Below are 18984 nucleotides of genomic sequence, written 5' to 3'. Positions count from 1 at the left end.
AAAGTTTCCAAATACACTTTGAGGCCTTTGATTATCTGGGCAATGAGAGACCTGTTTGAAAGAGTCGCTTACTTTTAAGCTAAAATGGCATGTGCCATGTAGCCTACCATATATGCTAATACACCTGAAAAAGTGTATTGCCCTCAGGAACAATATGTTCCCTCGGATGGTCGTATTTATGACCTGAAGCAATCACTATATTGATGCCGCTGATTTGAATAGCATGTTCTTAACCTTTTTGTATTATGAGGTATAGGGCGGTGTCAAGGTTATGGATATATGTATCTGTATAGATAAGGGCAGATGTTGAGATTAGCCTTTTGTATGACTCCAGAAGGGCAGAAATGAGGTTATTTTTGACCCATGTTTTCATCAACGACCCGCTAACATGCCTGATGCTCCTGTGGCCTTTCATCTAGATATTTCAGCAGCGCCTACAGGCAGCCGATGAATGCCTTTCATCGACTAATTACAGTGGCATGGCTGTAAAAAGGCAAAAAGGTAATTTATATTAATTATAGAGGAATGAGTATAATAGACTGAAACAGCGCGGCTTGACACGCTGTACAAAACACGCAGTAAAATTGTCAGAGGCGTGTGGACTAGAGGCCTGTAATTGATAGATGCTGCTTGTGTGTGTGTTGTGGGGAACGTGTGCAGCAGTCAATAAATTATCATCATCCGTACACTTACAGTCTCTATGTCACCAAATGAGTATTCCAGACTCACATTCACACACTGACTGCCCTTTTTCACAAAAAGCTGCATGCTTATTGCAATCAGAGACATTTTCTATTCTCAGGCGAGGGGGAGGGCGACACAGAAGCGTCAGTGTTTCATATTAATCATGCATGCAGCCCAGGGCCGAAGCTGAGCAAACAGCGCGCCTGCGATAAATGTAGGTAAATTACAGCATGCTCTCGGAACAGGCAAATTTAGACAGGACAAATTCATCAAAAGACCATAGACAATGACTCCGAATGGAGGACGGGTAATGCACAAATGGGTTTGGTCACCGTCAGGCCGAGATAAGAGCGCTGCTCGCCATCGGCGCGGTCCCCAGGTTCGCATGGTCACAAACGGAAACGCCTCCATACGGCCTGATGTGTTTTATGGCGCCTCTCGCCCTCACAGGGCCTGTTTATGGATTCCCGTCGAATAGAAAACCATTTTACCTTTGAGGCAGAGGCAGCCAAAATCAACAGCATTACCACAGCTTTGCTGATCCAGTAGGCTATTTCAACAACTATTCTATCCCGGGGAAAAATAACAAAAATCTTTGCAGTATTTTACTTCAGTTATTCGCCTCTTGAAAACATGATCAGAACCTGTCGATTCTGCTTGTCTGCAATCTTTGTATCTTTGATCTGATATAGCCTACTGACCACAACTTCTTAGCTCCAATATAAGTAGGCTAGCCTATCGCATTAAATTCGTAATTGCACAATATTTATCCAAAAGCACATTAAGCGTTTCAAACGTGCCATTCAGAAATGTTATTTCTCTGTCCGGAACGGCGGGTAAGAGTACACCTTATTTTCATATCACATGACGGAGAGTTTAAAAACACATAAATTCAAGCGAAGGCACGCTACATTTATCAGTCAGGCAGTTGGATATGTCCACAAGCCTGTTTAGACATTTCTATTTTCGATTCGCCTGCGCCATTAGTCACCGAATTTGGCCGTGGTCCGCCGTTGAAAACGGGGGCCGTCGATCTGAGCTGGAGATGTTTGCGGAGTAGCCTATAAGCTGCAGCCTGTTGACATTTTAAGAGAGGAGGCCCTTCTTTCCCTTCCCCGTGATTTAGAACGGGACTCAAATCCCCGAAGAGTCCGTCCCGCTGCGTTACATCTGCACACGCACATGCATTCGCATTTCGCACACAAACAGGCTCTTTTAGCCGTGCACGTCCGTACGCGTGAGCACATCTGGTCTGCACCCTGGCAGCAACGTGAAAGGGCCCACGGGTCATTGTTTCACACACTCTGACATGTTTCAGGCTCCTTCTTTTTATGTCATATCATATAAAGAAGTGTTTGAGGTTTGCATTTGACAAGCTATCGCGCATTTCAAATGGGCCGAATGTGTATAATGAGTGTCGTGAACTGAAATAATCGTGACAGAGTCGGTGATTAAGATAGTGATGTAATTGTAGAGTGAGACGCGGCCGTATTTCACTTTTGTTGTAGACACTCAATGTCACACAGCAGTGGTAGCAATTAAGCTTTATGACGTTTTTCTTTCGGATGCGTGTTCGCTCTCTCATGTGGTCGTGTTTGGTCTTGTTCCACTCGAGTTTTCACGGCTTACCGCTTGCAAAACACTTTGATTTTCGGCCATTATGGCTTTCAGAAATGAATCTTTGGGTAACCAAAGCAAGATTTTGCACGCCTAGCTCCAAGTGCTCAGCTTTTCCCTCCCTTCTCCTTCCATCTCTCTCTCTCTCTCTCTCTCTCTCTCTCTCTCTCTCTCTCTCTCTCTCTCTCTCTCTCTCTCTCTCTCTCTCATATATACTTTCTTTCCCCCCTCACCCTAGTGGATTCCCCATCTGCACCACAGCGCACGTTAACAGACGCTCGCTTGACAGATTTACCGCCGCCGTCCCACCATTGGCTGCCAGCATGACAGAGTTGATTTAATGCTCGTTTATGATTGGTTCAGGAACGACAAGCAAATTTATGGCTGTGCTGTGATTCGACGCTGGCTGTCTTTGATGTGAGTTACCGCTCTGTTGCTTATGGGACACAGAAACGGTGTCAGGTTTCAATCGTAAAACCCTCTCCCCAAGGGAAGGAGCAGGGAGTGCTCGACATTCCTGACGTCATGAGAGCAGCAGGAGGAGGAGGATGAGGAGAGAGAGAGAGAGAGAGAGAGAGAGAGAGAGAGAGAGAGAGAGAGAGAGAGAGAGAGAGAGAGAGAGAGAGGAATGATTTGTAGCTGCAGTCATTTTCACTCACACACAGGCCTGCTGCAGTTTCTTTGTGGAATGCGTTCACATCCAACTCTCCAACTCCAAAATAATATCCTGTTTCAACACCCGACACTCAAAGAAAACATCTCATATGCGACGCAAAAATGCGGACGATCCTACCAGCCGATTCATCTCAATCAACGCACATCAGCAATGCAAACACAACTGTCATCGCCATATCCCATTACTGGGGTTGATGTTTGCTTACGATAAATTTGTGACCTGCCACTGATAACCACATATATGTTATAATTCTCATGGTTAGGCTACATCCTCATAGTGTGATTTGCTGATTAATTATGCATTTTAGGCAAAATTTGTATACTCCCCAATTTGCTTAACTTATCACAGCATAGTAGCCTAGCCTTTTTTGAAGAACATCATATAGAGTTTAAAGTGATATTTGACACAACAATGAACATTCAGTCATACGTTTTTTTTATTCTGTGGAACTCAAAAGAATGTTTTAGAAAATTGTCTTAGTGTTTTATAGTCCATACAATGAAAGCCAATGCTGTTTTGGACCCCATTGACTTTCACAGGACCGACAAAAACAGTCGAAACATTCTTTGAAATATCTTATTTTGCATTCCACATAATAAAGTCAGTCATGCAGGTGAGTAAATTATATTAAAAGAATAATAATTTTCAGGTGAACTATCACTTTTAATGGTTTCTTATCTTGATATGTGGGTTTCTAAATTGTTCTAGGTGGTTAAGAGGTGATTTTCCCCACTGTTTTATTTTTCTCCATGCAGGCAAAAACTGTTGGTCTGGGCCATTAGAAACATAAAAGCACACCTCTCCTCAACAAGCCGCGTGATTTGAGCCATCACAAATAATGCCTTCCTGCAGCTCAAACATAGAGCAGGGTATTAGCAATGCCAAGGTCATGGGTTCAATTCCCAGGGAATGCTTGAACACTTGAATGCAGCTAAACACATCTTGGATAAAAGTGTCTGCCAAATGCATAAATGCAAAATGTAAATTCTGGATGATTTGCACACTTAAGTACAGTATACAAGCAAGAGTAATGGTAATGGAAATGCTTGCTTTATCAAATAAATGCAATTATACAGTGTTATACTATGTTGAAATAACACTGCTACAGTAGCCTAAGTGTTTAAATTGGCTTTTACATTGCAACATATTGCTTCCAAGCGGAAAGATCATTTTTCAATTTACACTGGCAATGAAAGACCTCTCGGCATGTTTCAACTTCCTCTGCCTCTTCTGAAACAACATTCACAGTGATACCAGATAATTCGCTCAAGTACACCATAAAAAGTGAACATGTGCAGTTGACAGCAGGAATAGTTCTTTTTTTTTCTTATAGATTCATGCAATGGAAGTCAATGGGCACCAATGTTGTTTGAACCCCATGCAATGTTCTTCAAAATATAATTTGTGTTCCACAGAAGAAAGAAAGTCGTACAGGTTTGGAGCGACATGAAGGCAGAGTACACTCTAAAAATATATAGCTTTTTTTTCTATCCTAATCCTGGTTTGAGCCTTTGTGATTATTTTGGGGGGTTCATTTTTCAGCATTTGGGTAGTTTTTATGTTACCCAGATCCTGGGTCAGATATAACAACCCAGTGTTTGGGTAGTTTTTGTGTTACCCAGATCCTGGGTCAGACATAACAACCCAGTGTTTGGGTAATTTTTTTGTTACCCAGATCCTGGGTCAGACATAACAGCCCAGTGTTTGGGTAGTTTTTGTGTAACGCAGATCCTAGGTCAGACATAACCCAGTGTTTGGGTAGTTTTTGTGTAACGCAGATCCTAGGTCAGACATAACCCAGTGTTTGGGTAGTTTTTGTGTAACCCAGATCCTGGGTCAGACATAACCCAGTGTTTGGGTAGTTTTTGTGTTACCTAGCTCCTGGGTCAGATGTAACAACCCAGTGTTTGGGTAGATTTTTTTACCCAGATCTTGGGTCAGATGTAACAACCCAGTGTTTGGGTAGTTTTTGTTTTACTCAAATCCTGGGTCAGACGTAACAACCCACTATTTAGGTAGTTTTTGTGCTATCCAGATAAAGGTTTGTGTACATTTATTTTATCTCTAAATTCGTTATTGTGCTCCATATTGTTTAATTGTATTCAAAGGAACATACAGGGGCTCGATGTGAGTCACCTATAAACAAGTGTCATGCTGGTCTTTTTGTGCGATGGAAACGCCTGATGCCTCGCATCGTGTTGCCCCGCTGAACATGATACAAGCTCTGGCTCGAGATCCAGCACTGTTACGGTGGAAACGGGACAAGAGACTGGTCGATTACACTTCAATTACTTTTAAATGGTACATTTTTACTTGTTACATTTGTTAAACAAGCTTAAATTTTGGCAATAAGTATTAAAAACTATATAAAATATTTTTACACTATACTGTGTAAAATATGATTGAAAGGAATGAATTATCATGCAAGCCAGTGGTTGTCGAGTATTTAAAAAAAGGTTAGAGGATTTAAGTTAACCCGTAGACATTAATTCATGTACGAAGTAAAACTAAATCTAGTATTATAGTAAAAATGAATCAACTATGCTGGGTTAAATTAACCCAACATGTGTTCTGTCCTTTATTTACTCAGCCTGTGGGTTGTTTTTAACACTGTTTTTGTATAGTGTAAATTATAGCAGTTTTCATTTTAGGGTGAAATCTTCCTTTAAAATGCAATCTCTTCCTCATCTAACACTGACCTAATGTTGTCATTTTAAACAATATTTTTGCAGTGAATTAAACCAATTAATTTAGATGTTTCCACATGAAATACAGTATGGGTATACTATTAAGATGTGTCCTTTAAATTAGTTTTACTGCAGTGACTAACCACATTCAACATATTTTCCGTTTACATTTGAACCGGTTGGAATTCCAGCCTAACTAATGCCTTTTGTTGTACTTCAGCTCAAAATTCCATTAAATAGTGTGCAGAAAGTATATTTCTTCTGATATAATTGTTAAAAACCATGAGAAAGGTTCGGGTGTCACTTTCTAAAGACAAATGGCAGCATGCAATTAGCTCACTGTCACATAAATCTTCACTCGATCTCTTTATCTGTGTGCGCGTCTACGTGTGTATTTGTACGAGGGCGTGTCGTCTTGCGATCATCTTGCCCGAAAACCCATATTCCCTTTGAAAGATGAGAACATATCATGTTATCCCTTAAAATTTCCCTGAAATTATCAAAAGCAGCTCTCCGGCCATTTATTTCCCTGTACACCATTATTCCATACAGATATTTGCATCGCATGACCGTGCGGCTCTAGTCTTAAGACATCATAAGGATGTCTGCTCGTATCAGAAACAGTTTTTAACCATAGTCCCCTCCTGCAGCCCCTGAGATTAGCGAGGAGGTATATGACTCATATCTCTTCAAAGCACTTGAAACTGTCTGGTATAAATCAATGAATCATAAAGCTGATCAATAGCAGCGCACTGCCAAAGTCACTTTGGCCTACTGTCTATCTGTACTCTCATCTCCCTAAACGCTTTCCCGTCGTCCATCTATCCCCTTTATCTGTGCATCAGTCGAGCGGCTGATGCCGAGGAGATCAGTGCTGGCGTGCATGAACCCCCTGTAACAGCCGTGACCCATGAAAATTTCTAAGGGTAAATAGCAAGGCCGGTGCCGTCTGTCAAAAGCTCAAGGATTCATAAGACGTGCACCTCCACCTCACCTCTCGCCTCACCTTGTCTGTTCAGGTGGAAAATTGCAGTGGGACGAAATGAAGGCGCACAAAGGCCTTCCCATGCTCGCATGTAATTGCATAACATCTAAAGAGACGCATAAAGGCTTTTTAACATGCACGCCTGTATGCGAGTCGCAGTGTGAACTCGCCAGGTCTCTGCTGGAGGCATATTGCATACTTGCACACTAGGCGTTATGTTTCTCTCTGAGCAAACAGGACTCATAAACATCTCAGTGGCGGAAACAATGACACAAGCTGTTTATGGAAGGTCAGGGAGGTGCGAATGTTCAAACCTTTATTAGTTTAATCAATTTTTCTATAGAGTCCATAAACAAATCACAACTGGGAGAAGAAATCACACCTATGCAAAAATTAAAAATTAGAATCAGCAGCCAATAGGGCAAAAAAAAAAATCTACTTCTTCTGCCAAGTGTATTATTCAATATTGAAGTAAAACTGCTAAAGCTCATAAAGACACTTGATCTACTGCAAAAGATCATGGTGATAAGTTAAAGAATTCCAATTAAGCACAACTTCACGCTGGGAAAAAAGTAGCTGTCTAAGATATATCATGTTCAGAGAGGCCAGTTAAGTATTAATCTGGTATTTGCAAAGAACATGGCATTTTTTTTTTAGTCTTGTGGTTAAGGTTTTGTCAATATAAAGAGTACAGAATCTACACTCTTAAAAATAAAGGTTCCAAAAGGAGGTTTTCGCAAAAACAATGTCATATTACAACTATACTATATTGCCAAAAGTATTGGGACACCCCTCCAAGTCATTGCATTCAGGTGTTCCAATCACTTCATTGGCCAAAGGTGTATAAAGTCAAGCACATAGGCATGCAGACGCTTCTACAAACATTTGTGAAAGAATGTGTCGCTCTCAGGAGCTCAGTGAATTCAAGCGTGGTACCATGATAGGTTGCCACCTGTGCAATAAGTCCATTCATTAAATTTTCTCACTAATATTCCACGTCAACTGTTAGATGTATTATAACAAAGTTGAATCACTTGGGAACAACTTAGCAACTAAAGTTTTGGTGGAGGGGGGATTATGGTAAGGGGTTGTTTTTCAGGGGTTGGGCTTGGCCCCTTAGTTCCTGTGAAAGAACCTCTTAATGCTTCAGCATACCAAGACACAGTGAGTTTGGTGTGGAGGAACTTGACTGGCCTGCACAGAATCCTGACCTCAACCCGATAGAACACCTTTGGGATGAATTAGAGCGGATACTGTGAGCCAGGCCTTCTCGCTCAGCATCAGTGCCTGACCTGACAAATGTGCTTCTAGAAGAATGGTCGAAACTTCCTATAAACACACCCCTAAACCTTGTGGAAAGCCTTCCCATAAGAGTTGAAGCTGTTACAGCAGCAAAGGGTGGGCCAATTCCATATTAAACCCCACAGATTAAGAATGGGATGCCATTAAATTCATGTGCATGTAAAGGCAGGCGTACAAAACATTTGTCGATATAGCATAATTTTAGGTTCACCAAACAACCTTTTCCTTATAAGGAACATTTTGAGCAATGGAAAGTTTCCATGATGTTAAATGTTTCTCATAGAACAACTGATTCCAGTAAATAACCTTTATTTTTAAGAGTGAATGCTTTGTAGGTGCATCCAGATTGAACTTAAGTTCTCGTAACCTGCATCAAGGCCTCCGGAAGGTTCCAGTGATCTAGACCATATCATCTTGACTCAAAGAGGGCCACCACTGCCCAAGTCAAGCCCATAGGCTTCTACAGGGAGGCCCAAAGCAGCAATGGCGGGACCCAACGAGCTACAAATTGATGGGGTGGCACGGGGCCACTGTATGTTAATGTATCTGTCGAGGCGAAATGTGCTTCAGCGTGAGAGTGATTTTAACGCTCTCGGCAGGACGCCGAGGCATTCGTCCTGTCATCAGGAATGTGGATGACTCTCGAGTGAGATAAATCTTGACAATGAGGCGCTGGTCAAGTGAGCCGGTCCCGGCACTTTGGGTTTCCCTCGTAAAACAGAGTTTAAGGGGTTTGACAAAGGAATCTTCAAACATAACAGCAAGGCAAGAGGAAATGAAGCTTTGTGGTAATGCAATTAATTTTTTTGCTGTTGTTTTTAAATATGAAATTTTTTATTATTTAGCATCATCATGGATAAGATTAAGTATTTTTCATAATAAATTACGTATATTGTCACAATTAATGATTTAGTTTGTTACTAGAAAAAAATAATAGTAAATGAGAATTTCATCAAAACATACCATGTAACAAGGTTTCTTTAGACAATCATGTGCTTTATTAAATATAAAGCTCAAAAGTAATCAGCTAAACAAGGCTACATTTATTTGATAAAAAAATACTGTATAACAGTAATACTGTGAATTATTATTACAATTTAAAATAACAGCTTATATAATTTAAAATGTACTGTATTCCTGTGATGCAAAGCTGAATTTTCAGCATCGTTACTCCAGTCTTCAGTGTCACATGATCCTCTAGAAATCATTCTAATATGATGATTTGGAATAATTTCTTCTTATAATTATTGTTGAAAACAGTTGTGCTTGTTAATATTTTGTGGAACCTGTGATACAGTTCATACAGGATTCTTTGATGAAAAGAAAGTTTGGTAACACTTTATTTTAGGGTCCAATTCTCACTATTTACTAGTTGCTTATTAGCATACATATTGTTATTGGTTGTTTATTAGCACTTATAAAGCACATATTAATACCTTATTCTGTATGATTATATTCTACATCCCTTAATCCTACTCAATATTAAAACGCTACACAAATTATCTTACTAACTATTATTAAGCAGTAAATTAGGAGTTTATTGAGGCAAAAGCAATTCATAGTGAATATGTGTTCCCCTTTACTAAAGTAAGCAAAAGTTCAAAAGAACAGCATTTATTTTAAATAAAAAAACACATTTGTAACTTTATGTCACTTTGAATCAATGAAATGCTTTTATTTATCCAAATAAAAGTATAAAATAAAAATCACACACACACACACACACACACACACACACACACACACACACACACACACACACACACACACACACACACACACACACACACACACACACACACACACACACACACACACACACACACACACACACAATGGCTATAACTTAGTGCCAATGTTTCCCCTCATGGCAGCTTTTATTAATTAAAGCTGGGTTAATCAAATGCTGATCCTAATGTTGATACAGCAAAAAAAAAAAAAAACACTTTGATTTCTTTCCCTTCATTAAACCCAAGAGCAGTCAGAGAATAACATGAGGGTGTCATTTATCATTTCCTGTTTGCTGTGTGAGGGCTGCAAAATGCTGAAAGGAAACTAATTGTGCCGTTGCAAATAAAAGTGAAAATTTCACATGAATATGCATGAATTACTTGGACAAAAAAGTAGGTCAAAGAACGTGTTCAGAATTCCCTGGTTTGCCATCAGCAGTCGGTGACAGTGATTCTTTTGAGAACACATGGCAAAAAAAAAAAAAAAAAAAATACAGCTGGTTAATTAATCTTCATCAGCTCCAACACTATATTTTGTTCTCTGCACTCACTTGTTTCTGTATCTTCCATTTAAAAAACATAAGGTTTTATATATAAGGATATAAACAAGGGCAATATATATTATATATATATATATATATATATATATATGTATATATATATATATATATATATATATATATATATATATATATATATATATATATATCTTCACACACATATGCACTTTATGACATAAGATCAAGTCATAAGATCACAAACATTCAATCAACATAGGATAAAAGGGCCTGACAAATTCTTAAATGTACACTGCACTCCTTCAGTGTACAAATCTTCACTAGAGCCTAGAAATAATGAATTCTGTAGTAATTCTATGACATTTCCTCTGTGACAAGGGCCATTGTGATTCGAAACATTTATGATTTAGTATAAAATATTAAGTAAATTAATTAAAATCAACATTAAATTCATAGTGACAGTAAAACATTTAAAATGTAACAAAATATTTATATTTCAAACAAATGCTGTTCTTTTGAACTTTCTATTAATCAAAAAAAGTATCATGTTTCCACAAAAAGACTGGAATACTGATGCTGAATTACTGAAACACTGAAACACTATACTAAAAAAATAACCAAATATTCAATATTGGATGGAAACCAAAGGTAATTTGGGCGACTGAAAACCCCATATTGATCATAGACTATCTAAAAAACGAAGGAAGGAAGCCCCTTAATGTCTATGCAGAAAAAAAAGTGCAAAAATAAAATTGTACATTGGTGCACCAGCTTGTCACTTCTTTGTATCCTTTTCACCCTTAAAAGGTGCATATTAGTACCTTAGAGTAGCAATATGTACCATATGATGTACTACGATGATGTACTACTATAAACCTTTTAGGTGTAAAAAAAGGTACAAAGATGTCCCAGTGACTGTTGTACCCCTAAAGGTAAACATTTGTTTGAGATTGAAGGCACAATGATAATATTTCAGATCATATCTTGGACAATTTAAAACAAACTTACGTTTAACAACTCATATGTTTAATGCCAAGGCTACGCCACTTCTAAAACAGGAGGAACACTTTATATATTCCTTTCCATAATTTTGGGGCCACTGTATTAATCCATACCGCATATATTCAGCTGTATCAGGGGAAGACTGCAATTTTAATGAAGATGGCAACCTCGCTGACGGGCACTGCACACCTCTGCTTGGTTAAATATCATTGTTAATTAACATGTAAAGGTACGCTGTCAGCAGAATGACAGATGGCTGCAGTAGAGTAAGAGAAGGTTGATTAATCTACGAATTAAACTTTGAATAGTGCTGCACACTCAATCTGATGTGCCCTACGATAAGGACTTGCGTGTGAAATAAGGTAATTCGGACTTCAAATAATAATGTGTTGCTGGTATAGAAATGGTTGCACGTGTCTTGAACAAAACAGAACCTTCAGCAATGTTTTGAGGGTCTCTCTTAACTGTTCGAATTGTATGAACGTAGCACGGCCATGTCTAAATTCTCTTCTCGTCCGCCTTGGCTTTGAGAGCGAGTGTGTTAAGTGCTCTCAGCCCACGGGTGTTATAAATCAGGATCAGCAGTCAGGCTAGAGAGGAGAGGGCTATGGCCTCTCTGAAGCAACACAAAGCCAGACTCTTTGTCTAATTCTGTCTCCCTTGCTGGCAATGCGACTTGAGCTGCCTTGAACGTTTCACTCCATTACATTTCTGCTAGAAATATCAGTTTGTCTTGCCAGCATTAAGCTCTTTTTTCCAATACATATAATTCCATCATATTCCCATACTGCAACAAAAGTTTCTTCTATATAGTGGGTTAGTAAATACAGACACATTATAAAGTCAAATTTCAAGGAGTTAGTTAGTGTCTGCAGTCAACACACTGCTTACCAAGTATAACTACACTACACTCGTCCCAATTGTTGTAACAATAGTAATATTTACATGCCAAGGAACACAGCACCCTCTACTGGATCATACAGAAACAGCTTTGTATTTTATATAGCATGTGGGCCATATATGTACATGTGGTCACATATATGCTAGTAATGTAGGTAGTGAATGATGACAGTGGCAATAAAACCCCAAAAACTTTGCTAAATCATTTTAAGGTCTTTTAGAGGATAAATCTTTTTTATATGCCTTGGCGCACACATTGAAGATGGTGGATTACACCACCTGCTGGTAAGCATGTACAGTAGCTTTCAACAGTTTGTGGCTATTCATTTTTTTTTTAATAAGTTGTTTTATTCATCAAGGATGCATCAAATTGATCAAAAGTGGCATTTATGAATGTCAAAAAAAGATTTATATTTTAAATGAATGCAGCTCTTTGGAACGTTCTATATATCAAAAATTACTGAGAAAAGTATCATGGTTCCCACAAAAAATATTAAGCAGCAAAATTTAAATTCACTTGATAATAGATTACTGAATAATCATATGACACTGAAGACTGGACTAATGACAGCTGAAAATTGAGCTTTGATCATAGGAAAAATATTTAAATAGAAAACTTATATTGTAGTAACATTCCACAGTATTACTGGTTTCACTTGTTTTCACTAAATAAATGCAGCCATGGTAAGAATAAAATACTAAAAACATTAAAACCCTACCGCCCGACAGTTTTGAGTGGTATTTACAAAGAACAGTTTATATTTAATGCACCTGGCAGATGCTTTTGTCCAAAGCAACATGCAGTGCATTCAAAGTACACATTTTCTCAGTTTATTAACGGTAATGACTTTTTTAAAAATAAAAAGTCACAGAAAACAGTTATTGTGTTGACACCATGCTCTACCACAAAATAACGCTTTATTTTTTTAAGAAAATTTATTGTCAATTTGAGGTCCTAGAGCTTAATTCACTAAAAGGTGTCTAACAGGATAACAATGAACTTTGCCTTTGAGATCGGTAAAAAATACCAAACAAATGGATCAAAATACTTTTCTTACAAAAAAAGTGTTTTTCTTCTTCTAAAGATTCTTTTAAACAAACCACAATATAAGAACCGGTGGCACTTTATTTTACAGCATGTACATACTATGTAGCAATTACATAACTGGGTTATAACTAGCTACTAACCCTGAACCTTCTAACAAAACCTAACCTTAAACCATGCAGTTACCTTACATTACCAGTACTTTCTTTGGTAACCACACTTGTAAGTCCACTGCAAGTACACATACTGTAAAATAAAGTGGAACCCAAGAACCTTTTACAGTATGCACTTAACAAAAGGATCATGCAAATGTACAGGTAAAAAAAATGCAGTGAAACTGCTGTCTAATACTACTACGGTTTCTAATTAAATTATTTAAAATGCTGCAAAAATATATTAACTCAAGCGTCATAAGTCCGTGTTCAAGAGCCGAGGTTGACGTAATATGAAACATATAACGAGACCTTTGCGAAAAACTAGCGGGTTTTATATAAACATCTGTCTCTCTATGAACTGTACAACCTGTTAAAAGGTTTGCTTTGTTATTCTTGGCTCGGCTTTGTCAATCCAGTGACTTCAGAAGAGAAACTGAGATACTAGCAGACTTACCGCATGAGTCACATCATACTGTGACGAAATTTGTCATTCATTCTCTAATACGCAAAGAAAAGTCAGTGTTCATGCTGACCGAAAGGCCAACTTCAAAAGCTTGACACCATAATGTGGCCCACAAAAAATGAGCTCTCCTGTGGAAGTAGGATGGATGATGGTCCAGATGTTTCTGCTAAAACCGTAAAAAGCCTGTGTAAAATGGTCAACGGTCACGAGCTGTTATCACAGTATTTAATGAGAATAGGAAATGAATAATTGATTTGCACACTGAGAAAACGTACTCTATCAGAATGCATCTACTGTCACTACGGCTAACTTCACTGATCGCAAAGGCCACCTGCTATGGCTCAAGTTGTTCACAGGTTAATATTGTAACACTGAGAGTCCCAACAATCTACAGTGATCCAAGGGAACTACAAAAGGAAGTGATTCTAAACTAACAGAAGTCATTATTGCCTGGACTGAATGTACAACTAACCCGACTGCTGATCACAGTGTCATCAAAAAATACAAATAAAAATGCTATTTCCCAGAGTCCAACCAGTATAAAGGAGTCCACTGGGGTTGAGCCGCATGGATCAGAGTTGGACGTATTGGAGTCTTTAAACAGCTTACAGGTTCAAACCCCCCGTTCAGGTCGTGTTGGCCGCAGCGAGTCCATTGTGTTTGCTGGGAAGAGGTTTGTACGCGCGATCGAAAGGCTGTTAGACCGCCAGCCTGCTGTTGTTTGTCTGCAGTGGGCTCCAGGACGCCGTGTGCTGGGAGGGGTCCTGAGAATATGACCGTCCCTCACAGCACGGCTGGTTCTCCTCTTTAGGGATGCCCACAGCACACAAACGTCGATGCCGTAGTAACCGGTCGGTTCTTGAAAAGTTCTGTGTGATAAAAGGGGTTCGCCGTTAGTCTCATTTTTGACAAGAGAAAAACCTGAACTGGTTCTTTTGGACGTGCTTTTAAATGAACTGATTCATTGATTCACTGATTCAATGATTCACTGATTCCCAGAGTCCATTTAGTGTTATTTTGTTGTAAATACTGTAATTGTTTGGCTCCTTACTTCTGTAATCAATATGTATATTGATATATGAATTTCAGTGTGCATTTAATATAAAAATACAATATACTGTTTAAAAGTTTGGGGTCAGAAATATTTGTAATGTTTATATTTTTATAATTATACTTACCAATCAAAAAAGTTTAAAAAAATAAATAAATGAATAAATAAATACATAATTACACACAGTACGCAAAAATATATTATGTATACACAAACTTTTACTTTAGATGTGAATAATCAATTTAACAACATTAGAAATATTACAATTTAAAATAACCTTTCACTATATTTTAAAATGTAAATTATTCCTGATAATTTATTATTCAGCAAAGCTGAATTTTCAGCTTCATTCCTCCAGCCTTCAGGGTCCCATGACTCTTCAGAAATGACTATAATATGATGATTTGCTGCTCAGGAAACATTATTATTATTATCAATGTTAGAAGGTTACTGCTTTATTTTTGTGGAAACAGTGACACATTTATTCAGTAAAAATTTCAAAATAATTTATTTGAAATAGAAATATTTTGTAACATTATTAATGACTTTACTGTCAGTTTTGGTAAATGTAATGCATCTTTGTTAAAAAGAAAGTATTACATTTCTTACTGACCCCCAACTTTTGAACATTTGTGTAAGTGCACATTTTTTCTAGCAATTTCAAGTTTAAATCTCACAGTTCTAAGTCTTATTATTCCGTCTTTTTTCTTTAGAACAGGAGATAAAAATGTCATAGGTTTAAATATTTGTTCATGCTGTAATACATTATGTCCCTATGAACTGCATATGTAAATATTATTTAGTCCTACAGTATACATCAAATTCATACTTTAATGGTTGACTAATCATCTCAGGTTTCATCAGTCAGATTAATGACTCGCAACCATAAAGGTCTGCATAATCTTAAACTTAATCGTTAATACTTAGAAAACAGTACAAATGAATAAATAAAAATAACTTTCATAGTTCACTGATCTGACATAGCTAAATCTGACATAAATTAGTCATAATCACTCATAAAAGTTCAAGCATTAAGATGGTTTTGTTAATTATATGCTGTCACAATGACAGCAGCAATAAGATGAAGGTAAAATTCACATGAAATGTCATGAAATCAAGTCTGACCATATTTACTTACTTTCTTCATTTATGTTTCTGGTCTTACTGTGCACAATTTATCCAGTGCACATCATTTTCCAAATAAATATGGATTAATGTGTCATTGTAAATCTTGCTTTAACTCTTAAACAACTTTTTTTTTTTAGCTAGCATCTCATTTTTTAGCTCCTCCCCTTAAACCACCTCTATCGTTTTTGGGAAAATAGCAACTTTTCATGATCAAATTGATTCCTGATAAATGAAATTACATTATTTCTCCTTGAATATCCTTTTTCACTTAGATATATGCCATATTACAAAGGTAAAATAGGCTGTGAATGTCATTTGCTGCAGCCTGCACAACGCTAAGCTCCCATTATGATGCCGGTCGTTGTACTATCATAAAGACATACATTTTATGAATGTAATAAGCAAATAGCAAGCTCTCTGTGAATACAGCTGCCTGTGTTTGTCACGTCTCACCTGTTGGCAGCGGTCACACTGATAAGGCTTCTCACCGCTGTGAACACGCTTATGCCTCTCCAGGTGGTAGCGCTGAATAAACCTCATGTCACACATATCACAGCCGAATGGCTTTTCCCCTGGAACACACACAGATGTACACACATTTACTCCATGCATCTTTTTGTATGAAACGTAAGATGATGTGAGAGCTGAAAGGCTCATGGCGTACCCGTATGGGTGAGAATGTGCCGTTTGAGATGGTAACTACTGCGGAAAGCACTGTAGCAGTGCTCACAAATGAAATTCTTCTGCACTTGAGAGCTGAGTGAGTTATCGTCATTAACCTCAGGAATCTCCACCTTCACATCACATACAGAAGAAAAGAGCATTAAGTCAGGATACGTATTCAAGAGTGTAAATGTGATAAACAGGCAAACTCGCAGGGCAACACTGCAGACAGACTTGAACGCATGCCTGGGGCTTTTCTCTCATTTTGGTGGGAAGTCCAGACTTCCTGTTCTTCTTCTTTGGCTGCAAGTTCTGTCTGGCTTGCATGTTTTTTTCATCCAGGAGCCTGGATGAGTGAAACTCTCCATCCTTGCGGATGAGCTGCCCAAAAACAGAGAATATAGGTCACCGGTTTTGTAAAGTATGAAGCTATTTGATGTAAACAGTCACATTAAGTCAGTACACAGTTTCAGAAGTTCTGTAAAAGTCCAGTCCAGGTCCAGTTCTCGCTATTAACTATGTCACTAGGATATTGGCTGTGTATAAATACTTATAAAGCACATATTAATGCCTTATTCTGCATGACCATATTCTACATCCCTAATATATAAACTTAAAAACTACCTTACTATTAATAAGCAGTGATTAGGAGTTTATGAGGCAAAAGTCATAGTAAATAGTTAGTAACTGGCAAGAACTGGACCCTAGTCTGACTGTACAAATTTTAAAAATGTTTTTAGAAGGAATCTCTTGTGTTAACCCAGAGACTGCATTCAGTTGATGAAAATACAGTAAAATTTATTCAGTGCCAAATGATTCTTCAGAAATGTGCTGATTCGTGGATGACGAAAAATGTATTATTATTATCATCAATGTGTTACTGCTTTATTTTTTTGTAATCCATTATACATCTTTAGCCATTATTTGAAATTCTTTTTAAAAAGCAAATTCTTTCATAACAGTATGAGTGTCTTTACCGTCACTTTCAATCAATTTAATGCATCCTTCTTTGCTGAATGAAAGTTTTAAAAAAAGATCATACTTTTCAGAACTTTTTGAATAATAGTGTACATTTGTGAATTTAGCAAATGATTTTATCCACTGCATAATGCATTAGCTACAGAGTATAGACTTTCAACACTTAAATTAATTATTCACCAATTTTTTTTTTTTAAATCATTACAAATCCATATGACTTTCTTTCACAATGTAATATATGTATTTTTCTCTTACAAGTGGTGGGCAGCTGACTCCTGAGGGCAGCACCATGTGGCCGTGTTGGCTGTGGGTGTCCTGGTTGTGGTTCTGGCTGTGATTGTTTTCTCTCTGTCCCTGGCCCAGATGAGAGCTCATCTTCTTATGGCTGGACATGGAGCCGGCCTGCATGAGTGCCATGCTGGAAAGCACCGCTTCACAGCCCAGCAACCCAGCCTGTGTTGAAACACAACCACAAACATACACTTTTAAAAATGTTTTTCAAAGTCATGACTCTGATGGGTTGGAAATTGAAACAATTAGAAATCTGGCACAAATGTGACCCAGTTTAAGACATTATTAACAATGTTCAGTCAAGATCTGTCAAATTCATTCAGAGGCCACAGAGCAATTATGTCAAGAACTTTGACATAGAAAAATGTAATAGTAATAATTACATTTATTATTAATGTTGTTCTAATGATCCTAAAATACATGATTTAAGTAAGTAGTAATAATATTTTGAAACAAAAAAATTAAGAAAAATTAAAACTACTTTTAGGATTATTACGATTATTTCAATGAGACATTTTTATAACAATTAAGCAAATATATATATATATATATATATATATATATATATATATATATATATATATATATAAAATAGTAATAATGGGATAATTTTTGTGAATGTAAATTGTATTAAATATAATTTACATTCACAAAAATTATCCCATTAATTACTATTATTCCATTTACATATTACCCTATTTTCTCATCTATATAATCTTAAATGGTCTTAAAAATGCTTAATTTTCCCCAAATTAACCAAGAGATGTCTTGACAGATTTTGTGGGATCTACCCCGCTACTATTAAACACTGTGTGTAAAAGCCCAGTCTCACAGACATCAGACTGTGAAAGTGAATTACAAAACGTTAAAACACAGAAAAGTCAAGCAAAGGAAAAATGAAGGCCTTCTTTTTCAAACACATGTGGACAAATGCAGAAAATGCAAATGAAGAAGAGAAAAAAAACACTGACCCACTTCATGTGATCTCGTACTGAGCTGTTGGAAAGGTGTGACATCGCTGTGGTGAGAGTGTGTGTGTGTGTGTTGGGGTACAGAGAGCTTCGCTCTGGGCAGCGAGAATGTTTAGAGACCACACAAGCCCCAATCAT

General features: G+C 37.5%; 1 protein-coding gene across 1 annotated transcript; it reads right to left on the bottom strand.

The window, feature by feature from the left end:
- Positions 1-13018: 13018 nt before the first annotated feature.
- On the bottom strand, positions 13019-18984 carry znf740b (zinc finger protein 740b). The gene is made up of 6 exons (XM_067445710.1): positions 18847-18984; positions 17840-18037; positions 16853-16987; positions 16608-16737; positions 16397-16515; positions 13019-14633 (listed from the first exon to the last, which is right to left on the bottom strand). The coding sequence occupies exons 1-6, from the start codon at positions 18982-18984 to the stop codon at positions 14463-14465; spliced, it is 891 nt and encodes a 296-aa protein (XP_067301811.1). The 3' UTR covers positions 13019-14462.

This window comes from Pseudorasbora parva, chromosome 6 (assembly GCF_024679245.1).
Source record: "Pseudorasbora parva isolate DD20220531a chromosome 6, ASM2467924v1, whole genome shotgun sequence".
Taxonomy (NCBI): domain Eukaryota; kingdom Metazoa; phylum Chordata; class Actinopteri; order Cypriniformes; family Gobionidae; genus Pseudorasbora; species Pseudorasbora parva.
This window is presented reverse-complemented; position numbering and strand designations above follow the sequence as displayed.